General features: G+C 39.4%; 1 protein-coding gene across 1 annotated transcript in view; it reads left to right on the top strand.

Annotated features, from left to right (window-relative positions):
* SLC25A21 (solute carrier family 25 member 21) overlaps positions 1 to 19,080 on the top strand; it is a 395,030-nt gene extending 375,950 nt beyond the window's left edge. Inside the window, exons 7-10 of the mRNA XM_042446537.1 lie at positions 8,959 to 9,123; positions 13,268 to 13,449; positions 15,626 to 15,678; positions 17,631 to 19,080. Coding sequence (XP_042302471.1) covers positions 8,959 to 9,123; positions 13,268 to 13,449; positions 15,626 to 15,678; positions 17,631 to 17,692 — 462 coding nt within the window. The 3' untranslated portion in view covers positions 17,693 to 19,080. The remainder of the gene's footprint in view (positions 1 to 8,958; positions 9,124 to 13,267; positions 13,450 to 15,625; positions 15,679 to 17,630) is intronic.
* The last annotated feature ends 1,171 nt before the right edge of the window (positions 19,081 to 20,251 follow it).

Genomic DNA, 20,251 nt, shown 5'->3' with positions numbered 1-20,251 from the left:
TACGATGAAAACACTGTGTCCACAAAGAAACTGTTTTTTAGAAAGAGTCCTTTATTTGAAAAGATGTTTATAGTGGAACATGCTGAAGACAACAGAAGTTGCTATCTGAGAAATATACACACCCAGCATCTTCTTGGGTACATATTATTAATTCTGTAGATTTTTGGATCATAATTGTTCACAAACACTGGTCTATTCAGTTCCATCCACTGAAGCAGTGTTCTCATCTAAACTCTCCTTACACATTTCAGTTTTACAGTCCAATAGGTTTCTGTTGTCCAATGCTGAGATGCCAAACTAGACAAGGTAATAAATATGCTATTTGCATTTCAGAAGAAATCCGTTTTTGTATTAAGTGGTGGAGTCCCCCGTCACACTCATAAAGGAAGAACTAGATTGAGAAAAGAGAGTTTTTACAGAACTGCATCAAGTAAAGGAAAGATTTTGAAAATTCATGTATTAGGGAAAATGGAATTGTTCACAAATTCTTCCGCAAACTTCAATCTCCCTTATCCAGAATTCTGAAATCTGAAATGCTCCAAAATCAAAAACTTTTTTGCACGGATGTCTTAGACAGTGACATTTTGCTTTTTGATGGTTTAATGTACATAAACTTTGTTTCATGCACAAAATTATTTTTAAAATATTGTATATAAAATTATCTTCAGAGTATGTATATAAAGTGTATATAAAACATACATGAATTTAGCGTTTAGACTTGGGTACCATCTCCAAGATATTTCATTATGTATTTGCAAATATGCCCCAAAATCTGGGGGGGAAATCCAAAATACACAGGGTCCCAAGCATTTTGGATACTGGAGATTCAACCTGTAATGATGAACTGGTGCAGAAACAAGATGGAACAAACATAATATTGGAAATCCAAGAAGAAAGTTAAGAAGCATTGTATGTCACTTTGTCTCATTTAGGAAGACCCATGGTACACTTAAGGGTCAGAGAAACAGTCTTCTCTCTTAGAAACTTTTCCACTAATAGCTAGAGAACAGGTAAGAAATAAAAACAGAGAAGCATATGGAATATGCTTATCCCCCCTTGCCCCCCCCTTTCACAAATGGAATTATTCTCCTATTCTGTATTGGCCTTTTATCCAAGTCTTTTACATAAACAAACTTGGTCTTTAACTTCAGACATAACTGAATCTAAGAGGGTAAGATACGTCTTGACATGTTTGAATATGTTCAAGTGCTTTCTAAAGAAAAGGCAAACAGAAAACGGGGGTGGGGAATCTTCTCCTCATTTAAATAAATGAGGTTTTATATCTTTTTTAATTTACAAGAAGGATCTGTTTGTGGAAAAAACAATTAGTGGGGCACAGAAACCTATTTTAAAACATGTGGCGCACAGAGCAGTTTGAGCTGTAGCATTGTTGGTTAAATTTTCAAGGCAAGCAGAAGAGTCATGCATTTAAAATACATAATTTATGATAAACAAATGGGAAAGAATGAATGGATTAATAAAAATATGGAGTACAGTTGGCCCTTGGTATCCACAGATTCTTTATGCATGGATTCAACCATCCATAGCTTGAAAATATGTTTTAATAATTATAGTCAAAAATGCAAATGTTGATTTTACCATTTCATATAATGGACACCATTTTACTGTGCCACTGTATTTAATGGGACTTGAGCATCCATGGATTTTGGAATCCATGGGAGGTCCTGAAACCAAACTCCAGTGAATACCAAGAGCCCACTATATTTACTTTTCCCCACTGAATTTTGTAAGACAAAGAGATCTATCCTAACTCTCTAGATCTACTAGCTGGAAGGAGTGAGGATGGGCAGAAGCAGTGGTAACTGGTGGCTGCCATGTCAGTATGCAGTATGACCCCCATCTTTGCAGGAAATACTTTCCCAGACTTACCATAGATAGTGAAAATTGGAGGTAATAGCAAACCCTACATTTCTGGTAGAGGTTGGCCACAGAGTCACACCGGAGGACCTTCAGATCCCTAAAGACACCATATTTTTTTCAGACATTGGTAAGTGAAACCATTGGAACCAGTTCCACAGATAAAGGGGTCATACTGTATTCATTCCAAGTTTTAGTCTAAATTTTAAAGAAAGTGCCGGATCCTATCCTTCAAACAAATTTGGCAGCCTGAATAGCTCTTTAAAGTTCAGACTAAAACACAGTGTGGATTCAGTCCTTCATTGTTATGGAAGCCACTAGCTACCACTGGGTGATAGTGTCCCTTAAAAGAGCAGAAAAGCTCCATTGATGCAGAAGCTATCTGCTCCAACAATACCCACTATATCTGCAGAGCTCTCCACAGTCATAGATCTACTGCTGACGGTGTTTCTGTTAGCAGTGTGACCTCTAAATGGGACATCCCAGAAACCGTACCCTCCATTGTTTCTCAGATTACAACTAGGGCTGCATCTCCACTGCAGAAAAAATGCAGTTTGACAATGCTTTAACTGCCATGGCTCAATGCTATGGAATCCTAAGATTTCTAGTTTTGTGAGATGTTTGGCCTTCTCTGTCAAAAAGCTCTGGTGCCACAACAAACTGCAAATCCCAGGATTCCATAGCATTGTGCCATGGCAGTTAAAATGATGTTAAACTGCATCATTTCTGCAGTTCCGATGCAGCTCATCTTCTTCGGAACTGTCCCTGGGATGATGCTGTTCTTATTCTTTAAGGTGGCCCAGATCAGCTCTTCCAGTTTTTTCCCACGCTGTAGTGCAGGTGAAGACTTAAACTATGGCCAAGTCCAAGAACCACACCACCTTCACAACCAGTCTCACAAGAGTCCCAGAAATAACACTAAGAAAGCCAGGTCACATATACAGTATATGGATCTGTGAAAGGAGTCAGTCCTAGGTTCCTGATGAACATGTGCTTTGTAAAGAGAGAAAAAACTGGGGGGAAATGCAAGCCATTGATGTTAAAAATGGTGAGTAACCACCACATCTATAAGCAACAAAAGGGACTGACTTGCTGGAAACCTGGCTGAAAGTTTTTCTTCCTATTGTTCATTTTCATTCAAGGTGAAACTTTTGTGTTAAAATAATAACTGAGCGTGGTGTGCAGACATTTTTAAAAAAGTAAGCCCAGACCATGCTTTATGATTCTGTCTGAGCATCACATTAAGCAAGGTAATTGAAGCATCTAGTTAGGTTCTTATCACTTTTTGAGCATAATCTCATCAAGTGCTACAAAATTAGTTGCATGGTGGAGGGGGTTGTTTTTCTTTGAAATCATTTCCAAACACAGTCAACCCTCCATACTCATGGATTATTTATTCATGGATTCAACTGTCCATGGCTTGAAAATATTCCAAAAATATATAAATTCCAAAAAGCAAACTTTGATTTTTGCCATTTTATATAAGGGACATCATTTTACTACCCATTATATATAATGGGACTTGAGCAGCCATGGATTTTGGTATTCATGGGGGGAGGGCAGTCCTGGAATCAAACCCCAGTGGATACCAAGCACCCACTGTACCTCTTTTTCTTGAGATCATTTTCAGCATAGTAAGATTACTTGACCTCTTTCCAGACCATTTCCACAACAGCAGTCTAATATTATTGTTCTTTTAAAAAAAACAGTTTACTTTTGCACACCGAGTCATAAATACATGCTAAACACATGTAAATCAGGGTGAAACAAAATATTAAAAGAAAGCTCAGCTTGACAGTCACCTGAATAAGCATTCACCTGTTGGATTGGCTATTACAAGGATCATTTGGCTGTTTCTCCTGATCATTTTGCTGGCATTTTTGCAATGGAAACATATTAAACAAATAGGTATAGTGAAATTAGCACCGTTTATAGAGCTGTAGTCAAAATTGCCCTCATTTCCCTGTTTAAGCATCCTTGTGGAAGCTACGCTTTGCTTTTCTCATTAAGTATTTGATTACGCAAAGGTAACATTAGTGAAAAGCAAAGCTAAGTAAGCAAACAATTGGACAGCAGAATAAACTTTAATGTAAGGCTAAAGGCACAACAGTTAAAAGGTTAAAAGCAATCTTCCACCTTGATGTGTTGTTCCAGAGTAGAGCAAAGTACTATAAAAATGATCACTCAGACTAAATACAAAGTCCCCCACCCCAAAAGTTCCTCCTACTTGAATTAGTTTACACAGATGGTCTATGGAAGAAGGGTCTAGAAGGTCTGGAATTCCTGGTTAGAAGAAAAATCTACATAGGAGAAGTGACATATTTCCTTCATCTTGTAATTCACGTATAAATTCAAAGCAATAGAGGAAACATTTTGCCCTGAAAACTTAATCTGGTTCAGCAAGGGTCAAAACCTGACCTGCCAGAGCCTCTCCACCATTCCCAACCTCTCTCCAAAGTGCTTTCTCCTCCCTTGAGTTATCTATAAGTGAATCCTCACAATTAACTCTGAACTGAGATATTGGGTACTGTTTCTGCCCCTGCCAGCTGGTGATTCCAGAGCAGGAAGAGTCCTAGGCTAGGCCTCAGCTGGCTCTTAGAAATAAAAGCTGAAAGCAGATTGCTCTCCCTCCTGCATCTCCACCCAAATGAAAAAGAAAGGGAGTAATCCTGCTACATCTCAGCACAAGTTCCCAGGGCACTGGTTCAGAGAAGCTCATTCCAGTGCCCTCCTCCTTATGCAAGGAAAAGCACGAGGAAGTAAAACAGAGCATACCAACTTGGCAATTCTAAGGGGATCATGGAGGCATTGGCTAAAACCATTTCATTCCCAACCCCCATAGGGAAGGGAGAATGGTGGGCCCAAAGCCTAAGTTCCCTACCAAAACACTAGCTGAAAAAGTTCTATCCAGCTTTTTGGCTTGGAACTTGCCAGTGTCCAGGTCTGTGGCCACACACCTGATGTCAGGGGTCATATCTTCTGGCTTCCTTTGACCTTTGTAGAGTTCGGGAGGTAGGGTTGTAGCCCTTCATTTCAGTTTCCTAAACAGTTTCCTACTGGCCTAAAGTGTGAAATTTTACAGTTCATGTAGTCAAGATAATCCTCTTTGACATTTCAGATTGTATGAATGAATTATGGAATATTCATTCCATATATTTCCAAATCCATCCATACCTCTCTGCTTCTACTGCAAAGACTTTGGTCCATGCCCTAGTGGTCTCTCGACTTGACTACTGCAATCTTCTCTTGGCAGGGCTTCCTCTCTCTCACCTCCACCCATTGATTTCTGTTCAGCACTCAGCTGCTCATATTATCTCACTCGCTCGCCAGTATGACCATGTCTCCCCTCTGTTGTCATCCCTTCACTGGCTCCCCTTTCCCTTCCGCATTCGGTACAAGCTTCTTCTGCTCACCTTTAAAGCTCTGCATGGGCTGGCCCCTCCCTATCTCTCCGAACTACTTTCTCCCTACATCCCCACTCGTTCCCTCCGTTCTGGTAGCCAAGGTCTCCTATCCCAGCCCAGGATTTCCACTGCCTCGTCCCGGATTCACCCCTTCTCGCTTGCTGCCCCTCACTCCTGGAACCTCCTCCCCTTACAAGCACAACTCAACACGTCTCTAACCAGCTTCAAAGTCGAGTTAAAGACCATATTGTTTAGGGCAGCGTTCCCAGGGAGTCTGTGATTGTGTCCTGGTTGTTCAGACGCTTGACTCAATAGTGGATATTGCTGTTTTAACTTGTTTTATATGATGTTTTTAATTTGTTGCTTTAACTTTTAGATTGTACGCCATAGGCAGGCTTTTATATTCTTGATTTTACTTGTTTTTGTACAGCGCCGTGTAGATTTACGGCGCTTTATAAATAAAGATAATAATAATAATAATAATAATAATAATAATAATAATAATAATAATAATAATAATAATAATAGTGTCTTCAGTGTTAGTCCTCCACACAACACCACACCACACCATTCCCATCCTTGCAGAGTTGAGCTTTAAATTAAAGGACAAAAGAAGGAGCTATGTGGATGGGACCAGACGTCTAGCTAGTACGACTTCCTTTTCCCACAATGGACAACCAAATACCTGTGAAAAGTCCACAAGCAGGAAAGGACCACAATAGCAACCTCCTTTGTATTGCCTGCAACTAGAGTCATAGAGTCATATAGCTTTTGTGACTAATAATTACTGATGGTTTTATCCTTCATAAATTTGTCTCATCTGGTCTAATCCCAAAATGGTGGGCATCACTACATCTGTTGCTACTCAGTGTCCTCAGTCATAGAGAAGTGGCAAAGAGCTTTTACTGAATGCACTTAGAAGCTCCTTCAGACTTCTGTGAATTCCTGAATATCCTCTGACCAGATTGGAACAACAAAGGAAGACCTTTTCTGCATGGCCCCACTTCTCAGCACAACAACAACAACAATTTATTTCTTACCCCAGGGAACAATAACAGACCAACAAATACATACCATCAGTTAAAAATGCAACAGCAGTTAAAAGCACATATGAGTTTAAAAGAACAGACAAGACACCTATTTATTAAAATAATCCCCATTAAATAATTCATCATTTAAAATGTACAATTTAAAAATCATCTGGATAGACCTGGCCAGTCTTTAAAGCTATTTTAAATTCATACAGCATATTCAGCTGTCGAATCTCTTCCAGCAGGTTGTTCCACAGAGTAGGGGCAGCTGAAAATAATTTTCTGGCTGACAGTTGCCAAACTAGTCTGGACTGAATGGAGTAAATGACCCATAGAGGACCTGAGTGTATGGGGCAGATTATACAGGAGAAACAGATTATTTAGGTTACTTGGAACCAAACCATGTAGGGCTTTAAAGTTTTCCTGAACAGGGAGATTGCCATTATCTATGGAGGCTCTCCTCATGAATTGAGAGCCTAGAAATTTTTTATTCTTAATGCTTTGGAGAGACTTTATTGATTGAGAAGGCTTCCAGCTTTACAACTCTTGCCCTCCATGTGAAGAAACTGACAACAGAGATGGAAAGACTAATACATTTCCCTTCCTCACACATTTACTTGTGTCTCATGCACCTCTGTGTTGGTAGCTACTTGGTTCACATTGTGAAACAAGAGCCCAACTTTCTGGTACACAAAGAAACAGAGGATTAACCAAATTAATTGTCACACTGGTGGGAGACATTACTCATGCTTTGTGTCTTCCTAAGCTGTTAAACAGGTGCATTCACAAGAAAACAAGACTGCCCTCTAGGCTTATCCATCCTTAGAGCTTTGTGATGTAGGAGCATTCCACCTTACTGGGAGCACCAGCAGCTGCTATGAGAGAGGTGTTTCAGTTCCCCATTTTTGTGCCAAAATATGTTCATCAACACAAAACAAAATAAATCACATGCATCTTTGTTCATGTACACAGGCATTTATATGGCCTTGGCAGTACTGAATTCTGAGGGGTGTGTGGGGGGGGTCAGTATGTCTCATGGGTCCAACAGCACTTGTTTCTTCTTATAGAAATAACTACATGATGCTGGTACATATATTAACATGTTGCATATGGTTTGGCCTTAGACTTGCTCTGTAGGTAAAAGGTCCTGGCTTCAATCCTTGACATCTCCAGTTACAGCTGGAAATGTGTGACACAGTGGTGAGCTCCTGCCAGTCATTGTAGATAATACTGACATCGATGAACCAATGGTCAATCATAAAGCCTATGACAATGGAGATTATCAGACGGGGTGGGGTGGGGGGTGTAATGATAGAGGAAGGACATGGGCAAAGTGCCATGCTCCCATCATTGCATGATCAGGTGAAGATTATCAGACACATGGGGCTTATCCCATGATTATCCCTTCAATGAAGAGGAATTGTCCCATCACTTCAGTATGAATGGGTTATCCTGTTATTAAGAAATGGGGTTAAATGACAGGGCAATTCCTCTTTATTGACAGGATATTCATGGGATTATCACGACATCATCTGATAATCTTCTCAATCACACAATAAGGACGGGAGCATTGCACTTCATTCCCGTCCTTCTCTTGTCATTACCCCTGTCTGATAATCTCCAATATAATAGTTGGGGCAATACTCATTGACAGTTGTCTAAGGGTGCACCTGTCCTTTAGAAATAAAGTGTAGTTCCATCCTATAGAATTGTGCGATCTGTAGCTTTCTGAGGTCTTGTGGTGCCTTACAAAACAATAAAATCTCTGGATTTTGTAGGAGCCATGACAGTTAAAGTAGTGTCAAACTGCATGATTTCTACAGTGTAGATGCATCCCAAGAGAGATCGTTGAGGAAAATAAGAACTCTGTGGTCAACATGTTTGATAACAGGCAGTGTTCAACATACAGTAAATACTTATGTGAATGCGTAGGAGCCCTGGTGACACAGAGGTTAAATGCCTGTATTCAGCCATTCCCTCAAAACCATAAAATTGCGAGTTCAATACCAGCAAAGGGCTCAAGCTTGACTCAGGCTTGCATCCTTCCGAGGTCGCTAAAATGAGTACCCAGATTGTTGGGTGCAATTAGCTTACAGTTGTAAACCATTTAGACACTGTTAGTTCAGTATGAAACGGTATATAAATGAAGCTATTTGTTTTGTTTTTCTGAATAGGCAAGTAATGCAACTAATCTCTTCTTATTAAAAAATAGTGATTGTAGATGGCCTCCATGTCAATGGGGCAGTCAATCTGTTTTGGGTTTTATATCATTTCTTTAAAGTTCAGACTGAAAACTGAAGTAGGTTCACCACCCTATTGACATGGAAGCTAACAGCCACCACTGTTTCTGCCCATTTCCCACTCCCTCCAGCTATCCCCAAAAACAGTCTTAGCACTTTGATAGCACCATTGAAGTGTAGGTCAAACCCTGGGCTGGCCTTACTTCCCCAGACAAGGAAGCTAAAAGTTGCCACAGCTTAAAATGTAGCTAGCATTTTGGTAGGTGTTGTGCATCCTCTTCACAACTAAACTTTGTTTAAAATCACATTCAAAATAAGGCTGTGATATTTTATGTTATGTTATGTTATGTTATGTTATGTTATGTTATGTTAAGTGCTTTCAGTCGTTTTGCTTTGTTTCTGCAGCAACCATCCACCTTCGCCAAAGCTCGGCAGATTATTCAGACCCATGGCTTGGGTCTCAATGGGCTCAACAAAGGGTTACCTGCAACCCTGGGACGGCATGGAGTGTTTAATATGGTTTATTTTGGATTCTACTTCAATGTGAAAAACATAATTCCTGTCAACAAGGTAAGCAGCACATAGCATAAAACAACAACAACAACAACCAGAGCAAGGATTTGGCAGCCATTGTGCCTTTTTTTGAAATGGTGATGATTGATGATTCCAGAAAGTAGAAGTGTCATTCACCCTGCAAAGCTTCTCCGTCTTATTTTCCCACTGCTCCAGGTTTTCCTCAAAGTCCCTTACTGGGGTTGTAGTTGTTGTGTGCTTACAAGTCATTTCTGACTTCTGGCAATCCTAAGGCGAATCTGTCACGGGATTTTCTTGACAAGATTTATTCAGAAGAGCTTTGCCATTGCCTTCCCCTGAGACTGAGAGCATATGACTTGCCCAAGGTCACAAACAAACAAACAAACAAACAAAAAATCCACTAGCTGAAATGCTGCATTGGAAAATTCCACCCTAGTGAAAGTATACAAAGGCCCCAAACAGACGGGCCAAAAGAAGCAGCTTCTGGCCACTTTGAGGACGTGGTGCTTACGTGAAGCATTCCCCCAAAGCAGCCAGAAGCCACACAGAGTCTGTGCCAAGGTGGCAAGAGCCCACCCAAAAAGGATGGGTTAAATCCGCTCCTGCTGGCAGTCCGTTCAGGAGTAGGCCATGCAGTTGCTGCGGTCCTGGCCCAATCGGGGCCAGAGTGGCCAGAGGCTGCTCTTTCCAAGCCATCTTCTTCAGCCCCATATTTCCCTTGCAGCAGGACTCTGCTACCTCCTGTGGGGGCCTCCTCTCACAGCCATTTTGTGGCTGGTGCTGATCAGTGGGCAGTAGGGATCCCAGAAGATCTCAGAGGATGGCTTTATTGTAATGCATCTGGTTATAGCAACATTAAATGGTAGTGGAGAGGAGGTCCCCACAGAAGGAAGGTGAATCATAAAGTCTGGGTGTCATTGCACAAGGAAGCTATAAAGTCCTCAGAGCCATGGTTCCTTGATTTTGTCTATCCATCTGGAATATGGTTTTCCATTTTTCATACTACCCTCTACTTTACCACACATTATTGTCTTCTCTAGTTAGTCAACTCTTCCCATGGTATGGCCAAAGCATGACAACCTGAGTTTAGTCATCATGGCTTCTAGGATTTCAGGTTTGATTTGCTATAGGACCCATTTATTTGTCTTTTTAGCAGTCCATCGTATCTGTAGAACTCTTCTCCAGCACCATATTTCAAATAAGTTGATTTTTCTTCTGACTGCTTTCTTTACTGCCCAGCTTTCACAACCATACATAGAAATGAGAAATACAATGGCATGGACAATCCTAACTTTAGTATGTACAGTGGTACCCCGGGTTACGAAATTAATTCGTTCCGCGGTTAATTTCGTAAGCCGAAATACCTTCGTAAGCCGAATTCCCATAGGCGCTAATGGAAAAATAGCTCTCTGCTGCCCTCCGGTGGCGGAAAATAGCGCCGCGGTTTTTTCGTAACCCGAAGAAACCTTCGTAAGCCGAAGCAATAAATCCCTATGGGATTTTTTCGTATCCCGAAAAATTCGTAACCCGGCGCATTCGTATCCCGGGGTACCACTGTAATGGTATATCTTTATACTTCAGGATCTTGTCTAGTTCCTTTACAGCTGTCCATCACATAATCTAGGAGATTAACAAATGGGTAAAGGATGGATTACTCCTGCTCTTACCCCATCCTTATTGTGCGATCATGTGAAGATTATCAGATGATATCTGTCCTTATCCCGTCCTTCAGTCGTCCTTATCATGCAACCACGATAAGATTATCTGACAACATCATGCTTATCCTTCAGAGGAGAGATGAGAGAGATATAAGATAGAGCCTTCTTGGTGGTTGCCCTTAGGCTCTGTAACTCTCATCCTGGGAGGCCCTTCCATCTGCAGGCAATTTTTTGTTGTTGTTCTAATAGGCTTAGTACTGACCATTTTTAAGGAAAGTGCTCTTAAAAGGGTACTATATTGTTTTTATTGAATTGTTTTTAACTACTTTTTCCCATTTTATGTGAATGTTATAAATTATTTGCTTTAATATTTTGCATAGTTTAAGTCTATTTTATTTTGACCTTTCTATGTTTTTAACTATATGGTTGTTTTTGCTAAATGCCCTCAAGTTGACTTTGATCTCTGGTGACCCTGTGAATGAGGCATCCAAGTCTCCCTGTCTTCAATAGACCTGTTTAGTTCTTGTAAACTTAGAACCATGTTCTTTTCGTGACTCTATCCTCTTCCTCTCTTTCTGCTGTCCTATGCCTTTCCAAGCATTATAGTCTTTTCTGATGAATCATCTCATGATGTGGCCAAAGTAACCCTCAATTTGGTCATTTTAGGTTCTGGTGAAAGTACTAGTCTTCTGATTTCTTGACCGCAGTTTCTGTTCTGGTCAATGATTGCTCCAAGACGTGGGAAGTTTTTGACTATTAATATTTATGAATACCTTCGGTGATCATAATTTTAGTTTTCTTAATGTTCAACATTAAACCTAACCTTGCATTTTCCTTAGTAGTTTTTCCAAGTCTTTGTTATTTTCTGCTAGTATTATCATGTCATCTGCATATCTTGGGCTACATATTTGATATTACTTCCTCCAATCTCTACTCCTCATTCCAAATCTAAGCCTGTTTTAGTACGATATTTTCTGTATCAGTTGAACAAATAGGGTGATAAGATGCATCCTTGTCTTTTGTACCTCTGGAATTTATCTCTCAATAGGTTGTCCAATATTTCTTCTTTATCCCATGGTTCAAGTAGTATGTGTCTTGTCTGTACTACATACTGTAGTGAAAGAAGATCAGTACTGGGTGGCTTCTAATTTGGCTCTACAGCAGAAGAATCCCGATGGTAATACATTGTAATAGTTGCTCACGAATTCAACTGTGAAAAATATTTCCATCTATCTTCTGCAAAATCTGTAAAACAAAATGGTGTTTAACCAATAGAAATATCTAATTTGACATTTTAAGGTGCCAAATCCAAGCTGTGCAGGGGATGCAGGATGCATGCAGATTTTGCCACCCGTTTGCTCATTTGAAAGGTCTGGCTGAAAAGCCGGGTATAAATACTCTAAATGAATGAATGAATAAATAAATAAATAAATAAATAAATAAATACATCTTCTTGCAATGCATTGCAAGAAATATACTATGTATGTAGCATATTGTTAGCATGTCATGTTTGTGGTTTCCATGACATAAAATGGAAGATTTTAAAGTCCTATTATAAACTGCATGGGAAATTCAATATGTCAGTATTCCCTTTTAGTTTCCAGTGTTCACACATATGGGATTAGAGTTTGTTAAGGAAAAATTTGCTTCCAAATAAACTAATTGAGCACTTTGATGTTCTGGGGAGTACCTGGGTAGGAAAGTTGTCTGAGGGAATAGGAGCACAGTTGGATTGTCTCAGCTCATACAGAAAAACGTTGTTTCAAGGTTGACTTTACAACTAGTTTTTACCTTTTTTAAAAAACCAGGGCAAAATAGGAGGCTTTGGGAACAATGTGTTGTAAATTCTTCAGCCAATTAGCTTAGTGAGTTACTACTGTTTATAATGCGCAGGGCACTGAAGTCTGCTTTGCAGTAGTACCGCTGCTGGATTGTTAATAGCAGGAAGCTTAGTACAGTGCATCAGCTACACATGAAGCTAAATGTAAAAAACCTGGAGGGGAAAGCAGCAGACTGAGATTAGCCTTTATTTAATTTAACATTTGGGGGTCCAACACACAAATGAGCATTTTAGTAGGCTTCATGGTGGAAGTTGCTGTCATTTGTAAAATATTCTGGCCAATTAGCTAATAGTGTGCTTGGATTTCTCCGGTTTTGATACAGTAATACTAAGTACATTGTGAAGCCCAATTATACAAATCATCCCCATATGCCGTACCGACCTTGCTTTATGAACTGTGTTTATAAATCCTGTGTGAGGAAATGTGTACTTCAGCAATTTAGACCATGTGTAAAAACATAGCCAATAGGATTGTCAAGAAATGGAGCCCCACTGTAGGAAATCCTAATGTGTTCCGCTAGAATAACAGGAGTGTGTTGTATCATGCAAGCGTTTTGATTAAATGCATATTACTTTATACTTTTTAACCAACTTAAGTGCTTCTGTTCCTCTTTTGCTTGCTTGCTTTTCCTCCCTTCCTTCCTTCCTTCCTTCTCCCATCATTTTCTCTTTGTTTATCTAGGATCCAACTTTGGAGTTCCTAAGAAAATTTGGGATCGGCCTCGTCTCAGGAACAATAGCATCCATTATTAACATCCCTTTTGATGTTGCAAAAAGTAGGATTCAAGGACCACAGCCAGTTCCTGGAGAGATCAAGTACAGAACCTGCTTTAAAACTATGGCAATGGTCTATAAAGAAGAAGGGTAAAGCATTCTTATTTCAATCATAAATATCCAGGCCTCTTGTTTGTTCAGGCGAGTCCATAAAACCACATTGTTATATTTCAGATTTGATGAGGCCCATAAAAACCACCCTTATGTATCAGGAAGGACTGAAAGTTCAGCTTTACAGAAATAGGCATATAAAAATTACACAAAAATGTCTTTCTTTCTTTAAATTTTCTGGATTTTCATTTGCAAGATTATTGATTTTTTTTTTTAAAAAAACCCTCCAAATGTATCTACAGCAGGACATTAATATGATGCATGCAGACTTCTTTTAAACTTGCTCTCTTCGATAATAAAATTAGAAAAACAAGATAACCTTTGTTCAATTCCTTCAGTTGTGTGTGATGAAAATAAGTAACCTCTGACTGACATCATAATGATTGATGATTTGGCTGGTTTGTGTGTTATGAGGAGCTACGAAAAAGTCCCTGTTCCCTAGACAACTGATTGACCAGTACAGAAGGAAAAGACCATGGTAGCCTTTCCACCCCTAAAAGATCCACTGCAAAATGTGTTAAAGGTAGCTTTTAAATACCCCACCCAAATCTGAAAGCCCATAAATTGAGTGGAATGCGTGCCAAAAAAACATAGAGAAGTGTTTAGACAGAATCTATGACTACTGCCCTGGTGGCGCAGTGATTAAATGCCTGTACTGCAGCCATACACTCAAAACCACAAGGTTGCGAGTTCAAGACCAGCAAAAGGGCCCAAGCTTGACTCAGGCTTGCATCCTTCCGAGGTCGCTAAAATGAGTACCCAGACTGTTGGGGGCAAATTAGCTTACTTGCTAATTAGCTTACTTGCTGTTCACCGCTATGATCTTTGGAATAGCGGTATATAAATAAAACAAATTATTAATTATTATTATTACTGCTACATCTTACTTAGCCCCAATTTGACTGTAGAATGGATTATTTTCCCCCTATTTGACACCTCATGCCTGAGGAGAATGGGCACCCTAGAATGTGTGATGAACATCTAAAATTGTGCAGATTCCTTAACATGTTCATAATACGTACAGACCAGGAGGGGGAGCAAATTTACTTTGGACATATCTCCCTGTTCTTCTCCCTGTTGTTGTTGTTGTTGTTGTTGTTGTTGTTGTTGTTTTTGAAGCTTTGAATATTTTTGATCATCACCTGAATATGAGGACAAGAATGCAAACTTCATTTTTATTGGTGCTTTCATACTAAATTGGCACCAGATGCTAGGATAGCAATAATTTTGTTGTTGTTGTTTGGTGCCCTCAAGTCATTTCTGACTTCTAAGGGGACTCTGTCATGGCATTTCCTTGGAAAGATTTACATTGACTTTCTCTGAGGTCAAGAGAATGTGACTTGCCCAAGGTCACCCAGTTGGTTTTCATGGCTTTGGACTTCCAGAGTCCCAATCTAGCTCTCAAGTCACTGCACCACACTGGCTCTAATATAGTGGGCCTTTAGCATCCATTGGGGTTTAATTCTAGGACGTCCCATGAATACCAAAATCCATGGATGCCCAAGTCCCATTAAATATAACAGCATGGTAAAATAGTGTCCCTCAAATAAAATGGCAAAATCAAGATTTACTTTGGGTGATATATATATATATATATATATATATATATATATATATTTAAATATTTTCAAGCTGTGGGTGATTGAATCCATGGATAAAGAATATGTGGATACAGAGGGCCAACAGTAATCTTTTGTGCATGTGTGTGTCTGTGTGTGTGTGTATTCCTTCATGGCAGTCATTGACTATACCAATTAATTTTGTTTATTACCAAACTGGTCCAGTACAAGAGCTATTTTATGTGGTAACCAGCATGGCTGTTTGATCCATGTAAATGTGAGAACTCAAACACAATTGTATTATTCATGTATGGCCATCACACTGCATGTGTAGTGCAGCTGCTATTAACAGAGTTGTCTTGCAAATGTCTCATTAATTAAAGTCATGTTTTTCAGTGGAAAGGATCACAACATGGCCATTATAGCTGAACATTAATCAGCTGTTTATTCTTGTCTAAAATGTTAAAATCCAGACTCTGTGTATTTGTTATTTCACGTAACTTTTTCCATGCATTGTCTAAGCAATTGAACAAATATAAATCATTTTTCTATCCTTTAAAAATAAAAACATCCTTCTTTTATTTATTTTTCTACAGATTTTTAGCTCTGTACAAAGGATTGGTTCCTAAGATCATGAGGCTTGGCCCAGGTAATTTGTCTTTCCCCAACCGTTTTTAATCCTGCCTTGATCATTTTAAACATTGTTTTTATTCAGTAAGTATTGAGAACAAAAATGTGTACATGCAAATGTACATACTTTAACAGAAGATCAAACTGCTGTTTAAATTATTCAGAGTATTGGGGTGGGGTACATTTTAGACTATAGCTCCTAGAATCCCCCAGCCAGCCTGGCCAGTAGAGTTATGATCCCACTGGTAACTTTTCCAAGCTGTGCTCCCATTGCTATGTTGTGTTTTTCTTATAGCTCTTGATTCTTACTCCCTCCCTTCCTCTCACCAGCTCACTACATGGGCTATAACCCTGTCATGAGTCAGAACTAAAGAAAAATACAGGTGAGAGTAGAGGGCAAAGCCTATTTGCGTTACTTTGTTAGTCAGGAAGAGGATACAGATTTAATTCTAACAATGCAAGTTACTTCTTGCATATCTTCCTTTATTGCTGTTGATCCAAATAATTGGGCAGATAGCTTTTTGTGTGTCATGTCACTACTCTACATCTTGTGTACTTTTTGGAAATATTGTATACATACAGATATGTATAAAATACATTTGAATTTTAGACTCCAGTTGTATATACATTAACCCCATGTTGGTGGCCAAAGGGTAGAATTAGATGAGCTTAGAAAAGTTGTTGTTGTTGTTGTTGTTTTAATCATAATTCCTACAGTCAGCATTGAAGAGTTAGGATTATACTACAAAAAAGTATGTTTTCCTGACTCTGAAATGGACACCTAGGGTGTGTAGTTATATCAGTTTTATAACACTTAAACTGTCATAGTTCCATCCTATGGATTTCTGAGATTTGTAATTTGGCGAGAAGTACTTAGAATTCTCTAATGGGGAGTTTTAGTGCTTGACTACAGATAATTCTAAGTGCTCCTCATCCGATACAAATTCCAAGATTCCATGAAAGTTAAAGTGATAGGAAACTGATACAACGTATAATGTAAATAAACCCATGAAGGCCTCTGTATGAGGAGCTGGTTCAAGCCCTTGTCGTCACATGTAAATTCTAAAGCGACAACCTGGCCCATGGGCAATTGTCTGTTGAAAGGGAATACAACCTTTTCCCTGCTTCCCTGCTTCTCTGAAGATGCCAGCCACAGATGTTGGCAAAACGTCAGGAATAAACTCTTATAGAGCATGGCCACATAGCCCGAAAAACCCACAAAAAAACTATTTTCCCTGCTTGTTTAATGGCTTCATTTTCAAATACATATCCACATATATGTCAGCTCCCTATATTATATAATATTTATGTGGTGTTAAGAGGGAAGTCCATATCTTTGTTTCTACCAAAACAGTTTACATCCCAGGTAAGAGTAGAAAGTGAAGTATAAACATAGCATATTTTTCACACTTGATTTAAGGAGCTTACCGCTTGACTTATTAATTTGGTTTACCTCTACCAGTTTAAATTTCAATTCGGGCTGCATCCTGATCTTATCAGAAGGTTTTTGCCACTGAATTTGCTGCCCAAATACAGCCCGGGTGCTTCCCACTTCCAGGAGTGTTCCAGGGGCCATTTTCTTGAGCCAGAAAATTCCCGAATCCGGAAAGAGCCACGTGGAGCACTCCTGGAAGTGACGATGCACCTGGGCTATATTCAGGTAACAAATTTGGCAGAAAAAAACCTTCTGATAAAATCAGGATGCAGCCTGAATTGAAATTTAAACTGGGAGAGGTAAGCCAAATTAATACATCAAGCAATAAGCTCCTAACTGTACATCCTTAAAGCCATGAGTGCATTTAAGTTCATATCAGTGTATGGAATTTCCTACCCAACGTCCTACCAGGACTGGATTTGTTCAAATTTGCACCAAATTTTATAGAAGTGTCCGTTCTGTGTCATATCAGAAGTTGCATAAATCCTTAAAGGGATCTGATTTTCTATTTCATAAAACAATTTTCTCTTTTCTAGGTGGTGCAGTGATGCTTCTGGTTTATGAGTATGCTTATGGGTGGCTTCAAGAAAACTGGTGATCAAAAATATGACTTTCAAAACAAGCATGCATAACTGTGCCCTCCAGCTGTTTCTTGGATTGCAACTTTGATCAGCCCTAGCTGCCATAGCCTGTGGTGAAGGCTAATGGAAGCAGAAGTCCCCAAAACATCTGGAAGGCCACAGTAGCCCATTTCAGACTTCAAACAATGTATATTAAGCTACGTTTCAGTATTAAACTGGAAGCAAATATAACACAGGGTGTATCCACACTAACACAATTAAAGCAGTATGATACCACTAACTGCCATGACTCTATCCTAAAGAATCCTAGGATTTTTAGTTTGGTGAGGTATTCAGCCTGGTCCCTTAGAGAGCTCTGGTGCTACACCAAACTACAAAACCCAGGGTTCTGTAGAATAGTCATAGCAGTTAAAATGATATCAAACTGATTTAATTCTGCAGTGTGGACACACCTAAAGTGTGTCTATTGATGCAGGTATGTAGTGCAGAATGATTTTTTCTTCACCTATCATGGCAGTTAATAAAAAGTAATGTCGTAGATTTTTGTGGGTTTTTCGGGCTATCTTCAGATGCCAACCACAGATGCTGATGAAACAACCAGGAAAAAATTCTTCTTGAACATTGCCACATAGCCCAAAAAACCCACAAAAAACTATGGATGCCGGCCATGAAAGCCTTCAACTTCACATTGATGTCACAGAACTCTTTGCTAGAATGAATCCTAAGATTATATTCCAGTCACAGAGACAAATACACATTCCATTTCACCAGACAAAGGCTGCAGAAATAATATGTGGGCCAAGCTCCTGCATTAGAGGCTGCAGTATATAACTTTAAGATGATGGAGCTACATCACTGACTAGTACACAACTATGCTAGTAAATTGTTATGATGCACAACAGGGCACCATGCAGGCTGTGCTTGTGCATAACAAGGGCTCAAGTTGTGCATCAGGACACATGGTGCTTTGGGATATATTACACATCAAGGCATGTTGTCCAATGGGAGACATGCTGTGCATTGGAACACATTGTGGATCAGAACATGTAGAGTGTTGGGACCATTGTACAACAGCCACACTGCTGGCTCTGCTTGCATAATGATAACAGTGACATAGTTGTGTCTTCACTCCCTTCCTGTGAATATGAACATTATGCAATGGTGCAATTCAGCTTTAAACTTAAGCTAGTTTATGATGATGTTACTTCCCAACAGGATGCCAGCCATGTTTGGCAGCATAATTGATTAAGTAAAGTATAAACTGAATAATCATATGTCTTTCATTAACTGATCAACTGACTGATTATCAACTGATATTAGATAAATTTATATAATGCTACTGTTGAGAACCATCTTGCAGTACTGAAGAAAATGTAAGAATTTACAATTTAATAAACAAAAGCTGCCACTATTGATACAGTCAATTCATTCTTGAATGGTGAGTCAACAGGCAGGTAAACCCAAGGGTATGGCTATGCGAGAGGAGGGGACAAAATGAAGGCATTGCCCTCCCTCCTTAAGAATTCTCCCTCCCCCCAAGATTTTTTCCCTCAGTCTCCAGATTTCTAGCATTGCAGAAAGTGAGACATTTAAAATCATTCACACTTAGAACTCCTATGTTTGCTGTGCTGACGTTCCTTTGGTAACTTCACCTGTCCATTTTCTTTGGATGGCTGAACGCTACTGTATTTCTAAACACTTAACTGAAGTTCTAAAATGCTAGAAATTTGGGAACTGAAGCAAAATTGCATTGGGGGTGCAGAATTCTAATGGGAATGGCAGTGCCTTAATTTGTACATAACCCCATAGCTACACTTCTCTGTAAATCCCATTGATCGAAAGTGTCTATTCTACTGGGAACTAACAGGATGATTCAGACCTCTCTGACAGCCTTCATTACTACCTCCCACATAACCCCACAGTTTTTGGTAGGTGCTATGGTCTGTAGGAAGGAGACAGCATAATACCATTGGTGGGAATGTCAGCAGAGCAGAAGTTGGGGCTAAACTCAGACAAATGCGAATTTAACGTAAATTCGCATTGCAACAGGTTTTGTAAATTCAGTATTTAGTGAATGTACCCATTTTGGGGATGACTGTCTATTGCATTCTGATCAGCACTGGATTCCATTCAATATGGTATGATAGGCTCATACAAAAAAACGTTAACCTCATGAATGACTCTTGATTACATTTTATGTTCGTGGGATGATCTCATTTGAAAAAACATTAAAACCCATGATTGCCTTCTCATTGCCCCTGGGATAACCTTCCAGTTTCCCCCGTGTGAAAAACTCCTAAGAGAATGCCTTCTCTCAAGTCCAGTTGGTAGAAAAAATATTTAAAATCTGGAGTGTTCGTTAGGAGCTTATTTGGCTAAGCTGAGAGAGTGATATTTGGGCTGTGCAAAAATGGTGGGGCTGCATGTGTCGCATAGGCTCCTGTTGACCATCCCTGATCTAATGCTTCCTACAGTTTGTGGATGCACACAGGGGCTTTCTTATAGCAGGAATGTTTCTCCTTTACATTGGACAGTGCTTTCTATGTACTGTTAGGATCCTCTATTACACATAAAGA

This window comes from Sceloporus undulatus, chromosome 1, assembly GCF_019175285.1.
Source record: "Sceloporus undulatus isolate JIND9_A2432 ecotype Alabama chromosome 1, SceUnd_v1.1, whole genome shotgun sequence".
NCBI classification, from domain to species: domain Eukaryota; kingdom Metazoa; phylum Chordata; class Lepidosauria; order Squamata; family Phrynosomatidae; genus Sceloporus; species Sceloporus undulatus.
Note: the sequence above shows the minus strand (reverse complement) of the source record. Positions and strands in the feature narration are given on the sequence as shown.